Raw genomic sequence first — 6801 nt, forward strand, 5'->3', positions numbered from 1 at the left:
GCTGCCGTCCCCCTCCCCCGTGGAGCCGGGCTCTCTCTCCGTGCACGCCAAGCCTGTTCCCCCCCCCCGCCGCCAACTTCGCCCTCGGTGCCTGCGCGTGCAGCCTCCCCCCTCCGCCTCCCCGGCGGCACACGCCGCTTCCCCGGGCGCCCCCTCCCTCCGCCGCGGCTCCCCCCCTGCGCGGAGCGGTTGCGGCCCCCCAGCTTGGCTGCCACCGCCCCCTCCGCGCCGCGGAGCGCTCGGAGCGGCGCTGCCTGCAGACGGGCTCCCTGCGGCGCTCCGGGGCGGCCCCCAGCTCGGCCCCCCGCTCCTCCGCCATGGACGGGGCGGCTCGCCGGGGGGTGCTGGCCGCGCTGCTGGCCTGCGGGCTGCTCCTGCTGGGCGCCGCGGCCACCCCGACCCCGCCGGCCCCCGCCGGCGGCTCCCCGCAGGACACATGCACCTCCTGCGGCTTCCGGCGGCCCGAGGAGCCGGGCAAGGTGGACGGGGATTTCCTGGAGGCGGTGAAGAGGCACATCCTGAGCCGGCTGCAGATGCGGGACCGGCCCAACATCACGCACGCCGTGCCCAAGGCGGCCATGGTCACGGCGCTGCGCAAGCTGCACGCCGGCAAGGTGCGGGAGGACGGCCGCGTGGAGATCCCCAGCCTGGACGGGCAGGCGAGCGCCGGGCCCCCGGCCCACGACCCGGTCTCCGAGATCATCAGCTTCGCCGAGACAGGTGGGCGCCGCCCGGCCGCGCTCCCCGCCGCCCGCGCCCCCTGCCCGACCCCCCGCGGCCCCTGCCCTGCCGCGCTCCCCGCCTGTCCTGCCTCGCCCCGTCTGTCATTACCCCCTGCCCGACCCCTGTCAGTCCCCCTGCTTGACCTCTGTCAGTCTCTCCTCTCGCCTTGCCTGTCCTCCTGCCCACCTTCCCTTTCCGCCCGCCTGACCCTTGGCTGCCCTCGCCTGGCCCCCTGCGCACCCCGCCTGTCCTTCTGCCTGGTACAGGCACCTGGCCCCCCAGCTCACTCGCTTGTCCTCCGCTCGTTCGCTCTCCCCTCTGTCCCGCACCGTCTCGCCCTGGCCCTGCCCGCATCTTGCCGTCCTCCCTGCTTGTGCCCCTGTGCCCCTCGGTTCTCCCTGGGTTGTGCCCTGCAGCTCCCCTCTCTTGTCCCTCCATCCCTCCGCAGCCTCTGTGCCCCTGGCTCCCCTCCGGCGGTCCTTCCAGCTGCGCCGGGGCTCGTCTCCGTCCCTGCGTGTCCCACTGTCCCTCCTCTGCCTGTCCCGCTCCATCTCTTGCATCCCTTGCCTTGTCTATCTGCTCTGCACGTTCATCTGGTTCACTGCCTGCATCTGTCTGTTGAGGCTTGCATTTGCCCATCCTCTCTTTCCGTTTGTTTCCCATTTATTTAGCTTTCATTTGCAGTATTGGCCTTGTCTGTTTGTCCACTGCATGCGGTGTCCTACCAAGTGTGTCTGCCTCCTCTCTGTCTGTCAGACTGTTTACTAACTGCCCTCCATCCCCACGGTACCAGCCATCTCAGTCCTGTCCAGCCATTGCAGTTATGTGTCACTGAATCCCTTCAGCACAGCTTTCCAGTAGTTTAACCACTGTACCTGTGAACTTTGCACATCTGGCTGGAACGCCATCACTCTGCAAATTACCTCTCTCCTGTCTATCTGCCCATCTCTCCTTTCCTTCATCGCTCTATCGCTTGGTTCATTTTTCTGTATCTTCTTGTGGCATCTATATATCATTTGTCCACAAAATAAATCTCTTTCTATCCTGTATGCTGCCCACTCATCTTCTTTATCTACCCTCCCACTTACCAAAGGCATATACATTTACAGTATCTATGGGATCTGTTGCATTATACATATGCTTGTTATATTCACATACAAAATTTATGAGCGCACACAATCTCACACAACACAAGTGATGTGGATCGGTGCAGCAGCACCGTACTGTTCTTTTTCTGTCACTGTCACCACAGTTTACGAAAAAGTTGTGTATTTACTAACATGCAAAAGGCTTTCTTAGTGTACATTTTGGGGGTTATTATTTTTTAATAGGATGTTGTTGGGAGATTGGGGGTGGGCTTGTACTTCCATTTGGTATTCAGTCAATCACTGTCTTTTGTAACACTTCCAAAATTGACTTTATGTAAAACGTAGACAAACACAGTGAAAATTTTTGTCACTGAACTATTACAAGGTAGTGAATGGGCTCTGGAGGCACATTTGAAAGGCATCTAGGGTAACAAATGAAGACAACCGACTACGCAAAAAATCCCATTCAGAGATTGACAAAAATGCTAAAGATTCTTAGGGAAGGAAAAGGCAGAAACGATCTACATTTAGCTCTGTACAGACGGAAGCAAAACCGATAAGGGCAGATGATAAAATGCCTTTCCAGCAATAATTTTAAATAGCGATTGGGATGCTTTGATTCAGGGACCAGAATTATGGTCTCCGCCATAAAGGCCGGCACATTTATCACCTACGCCAAATTTAGTTAGGACTTACAGTACAAAATTGCAGGAAGGCCGCTGGTGTTTCTGAAATATTTCATGCAGCAGGCTCTTCTGTTTACAAATAAGGGGTTATGTCAGACATTTGGTGACATTTGGTTTTCTGTGACAATTTCTCTCCTTTAATTCTGGTGTTGCTGAAAAGCGTATTGAGAACAGCCAATAACGGCGTTACAGCGGGAACAACCGCTTCATTGCCTTGCCTCGTATGGGAGTTCATCGTTTCGGGGAGAAAAGGCAGAGATCGAAATGATTAATAATAGCAGATATTCTACCAGACTAAGTGGGGGTTAGCTTGATCTGTTGGACAAGCAGGCACATTACTGAAATATTTTCCGTTGTGTCTCGTGAATCCTCTCCTTTAAACCGCGACGAGAATATGTGCAAATCGAAACAAAATCCCTGGTTTGGCATTGGTGTTTTAGTGGTTATTGAGAGAGCTCTCCCCATGAGAATTGGCAGGTAGCTGAAAGTTAAAACTATTCTTAAACTGATGACATTGCAGAGTCCTAGTCCTAGTGCCGTTTTTTTCAAGGTGCCGCAGTAGCGTCTTTAAATCTGGCTTTCTGGAAAAAACATATATTCTGGAAAGCTCTTACTGATGTCTGCGGATCTGACACATCCGACTACAGCCCCATGTTGAAGGTTGTTGTGGGAAGTCCCCTTTTCAATTAATTCTGATCGCAAATTGGGGATATCTGATGCAGTGCATGCCTTCTGACTGGCACAGCCCCGTCGCCGTTCGCTCGATCTGCCGTGCTCTAGCGTTGTCCCTGAATCCAGAAAGGCACACAAGCTAACATTTCCTTTTTGACTTAATCTTGCTGATCTCTCCTTATCTTGCAGACGATCTGGCCTCATCTAGAGTCCGCCTCTATTTCTTCATCTCGAATGAAGGGAACCAGAACTTGTTTGTCGTTCAAGCCAGCCTGTGGCTTTACTTGAAGCTGCTTCCATATGTCTTAGAGAAAGGCAGCAGGCGAAAAGTAAGAGTCAAAGTCTATTTCCAAGACCCGGACACTAGCAACAAGTGGAATGTGGTTGAAAAGAAAGTTGATCTCAAAAGAAGTGGTTGGCACACTTTTCCCATGACAGAGGCGATCCAGGCTCTGTTTGAGAGAGGAGAAAGGAGACTGAACTTGGATGTTCAATGTGAGGGCTGTGAAGAGTATTCAGTGCTGCCAATTTATGTGGACCCCGGGGAGGAATCCCACCGGCCTTTTTTAGTGGTGCAAGCCCGCCTCGCCGATAACAAACACAGGATCCGGAAAAGAGGCCTGGAGTGCGATGGCAGGACCAATCTATGTTGCAGGCAACAGTTTTACATTGACTTTAGACTCATTGGGTGGAATGACTGGATCATAGCACCATCAGGTTACTATGGGAATTACTGTGAAGGGAGCTGCCCGGCCTACTTGGCCGGTGTCCCGGGGTCGGCTTCTTCCTTTCACACCGCTGTCGTGAATCAGTACCGAATGCGGGGGCTGAACCCGGGCACCGTGAACTCCTGTTGCATTCCAACCAAACTTAGCACAATGTCAATGCTGTACTTTGATGATGAATACAACATTGTGAAAAGGGACGTTCCCAATATGATTGTGGAAGAATGTGGTTGTGCTTGATTTAAGGTGTGTTTTGGGGGGGGAGAGAGAGAGAGGGAGAGAGAGAGAGAGAAACATTCCCGTACAAGATGGTGTTGGAGGAAGTTTCACTGTGTATCCAGGCATCAGTGTTGGAAAGTCACTGTGGAAAAGTTTGACAAAAAAAAAATGAAAAAAAAAAGAAAAAAAATTATCATTTCACTTTGGTGTCAGGACAGTGGCAGTTTGTGGATCATGGACACTTATATATTCTATCACTTATAAGTTAATGCTATGAAATATCTTAAAGACACTCACACACACACACACAGAGTCACACACACACAAAATGTGGGCACGCACACAAACACGCGCTCATACACACAGACACACACACACACACAAGGCAGCTCAGAAAAGGGACATGAGCAGAGAAAGTCAGTGACCAGTGACGATGGACCTAAATGCCTGCCAGTACGAGTGAACGGCTGAGCAGCTGTTTCCCCGCCTGCCGGCGAAGCCAGACCGAAATGAGCTCCCTTTGCTCAGGCAAAAGCACAGACTGTGAGAACACAACGTATTCTTGCACGCAGGTGTCAAAATGACCAAACTTAGAAAATTAAAAAAAAACAAAAAAAGAAAAAAAAAAAAAGTTGACTGTCACCTCTTAGGTCTAACAGGAAGCTGCAGGACACCTGCCTTGGGAGGCAATCACTTCCTCTTAATTTAAATTTATCTAAACATAAACATCACAGATACCCGCTTCTTCCTACAGCACTTCCAGCAAGGAATCGTCTGGTTCCATCGGGGAGAGAGAGAGAGAGAGAGAGAGAAGGGGACAGACATGTAAGAAACTGCTGTATTTCTAACACCTGGCCGTTGCAGAGTCACAAGCTGGGCTGGCGTGATCCAATGCTTTCACTGCCCACTAGCAACCCATGGTTGGCAACACCCGCCGTGTCTTGGAAAAGGGAATCGATACCATATCTGGACTGTGTTGACTGTTGGCATCTCTCACTGTTCGAAGGAACAAAAAGTCAAAAGTTGCAATCTGTGTTCTTCAATGGGGAACTCAGCAAGGCTGCGTCACGTGGGGGACGAGCAAACAAGCAGTGGCCACCACGGCTAAACCAATGAACCTTAGAGAGGAGTGACAGCGACAGAGTGGAGACGTTCTGGGAAATGCAGTGCGTTTAATAACAGGCGAGGAACATTTTTACAAGTCTTGGAAAGGAGGAGAGAGGAGAGTGCTTTCAATTTCCTTACCAGGAGGTGTCAAGGATGGCCATAAAGATCAGAAAATAATGATACAGCATAGCACTTGCAAACTGCTTGAATGCACGTATAATAGCACTTGCAAATTTCAATGCCTTGAAAAGTGGTACTTGATAGTGCACTTATCTTTGCTCACTATCTAGGTAAACAGGTGCCGCATGAGCTATGCAATTTAAAGTGTTGACCCATACTAGACAAAACTGGACTTATGATATGACTTTTTTATATTTTTTTATACTTGAAATTAAATCTTTTGCTTCTTTTTTAAAGCGAATGATTGCTTTTAATGTTTGCACTGATTTAGTTGCATGATTAGTCAAAAACTGCCATTTGAAAAAAATGTTATTTTTATAGCAGCAAAAAATGAATACAGTTAAATGTATTATACATAAATTTTGGAACCAAAGAGGCCAACATATTAGTTATAATTTTTATGAGATGGCAAAGCCATCATATATCATGTAGTCATACTGAGCAATCCCTCACGAGGCCTACCAATTGTTTCAGGGTACAAAATGGATTCTGTTTGTTCTATTCAGTGTCTTTTCTATACCATACGCACATGGAATGTAGAGTGAAAAAAAAGTGACTATTGTAGAATACATTACAATATGTGCATCCTTTAAATCCAATTTTTATGTTTATTTAATAAAGTTCCTTTTAGGTTCTGTTCCATAATAATTTAAAACCAAACAATTTTCACTTAGATTTGCTGTTGAAGTATTTTACATTTGTGTACAGTTTAAATAAATAAAAAAGATTGAAAACTGGATGGGCTTTTTCTTTTTTTTTTTCTTTTTTTTTTTTTTTTTTCAGAGTGTAACATCTGGAGGAACTCGCTTACTTTCAGGACTGAATAGGCTGCAGACGGTGAACTGTCGCATTAGACCGTAGTCGTATTAGTCATTGCAGAAAGCCTTGTCTGAGAGCTCAGCTGCGATCCTAAAAATGTTACACTCCAGTTTTATTGCTGTCTATACATGTAAGCATCTGCTGCTTTCTCTCTGCAGCAGTGCAGGGGCTCTGGGTGCAGGAACAGCGCTGTTCCGCATACCTGCAGGTCATTTACAGCAAGTTCCTGGTTCACCTGCTGTGTAAGAATGTAACTTCTTCTCTGGGTCACTCCCTGACTGCTTAGAAAAAGTAAAAAAAATTATGTGGAAAGCACTTCCAGGAATAAAAGACCAATAGTAAGTTCGATTAAATTTTTTTTCCCCCAAACTAGCTGACACTAAGAAAAGGGGTTTTTTTAAATTTTCTTTTTAGTAAAATCTCTCCCTTTTACTAACAAGCTCTCAAAAATGTTGAGAAATACTCAGGTACTCAGCTGCACATATATCCAGGTATCGATTTAATTGATCTTCACAGATAAATTCTTCCTCCTGGAGATCTGAGCAAATGCCAGCTGAAGCTGACAGAAGGACCTCAGTTGAC

At 48.5% G+C, this 6801-nt stretch overlaps 1 protein-coding gene across 1 annotated transcript; it reads left to right on the forward strand.

Annotated features, from left to right (window-relative positions):
* Positions 1-317: 317 nt before the first annotated feature.
* INHBB (inhibin subunit beta B) lies at positions 318-6309 on the forward strand (the record flags this gene model as incomplete). The annotated part of the gene is made up of 2 exons (XM_083865206.1): positions 318-720; positions 3359-6309. 2 exons carry the CDS (start codon positions 318-320, stop codon positions 4132-4134), a joined length of 1179 nt encoding a protein of 392 aa, XP_083721332.1. The 3' UTR covers positions 4135-6309.
* Positions 6310-6801: the final 492 nt, after the last annotated feature.

Source organism: Zosterops lateralis, assembly GCF_965231275.1.
Source record: "Zosterops lateralis genome assembly, chromosome: 7".
Taxonomy (NCBI): Eukaryota; Metazoa; Chordata; class Aves; order Passeriformes; family Zosteropidae; genus Zosterops; species Zosterops lateralis.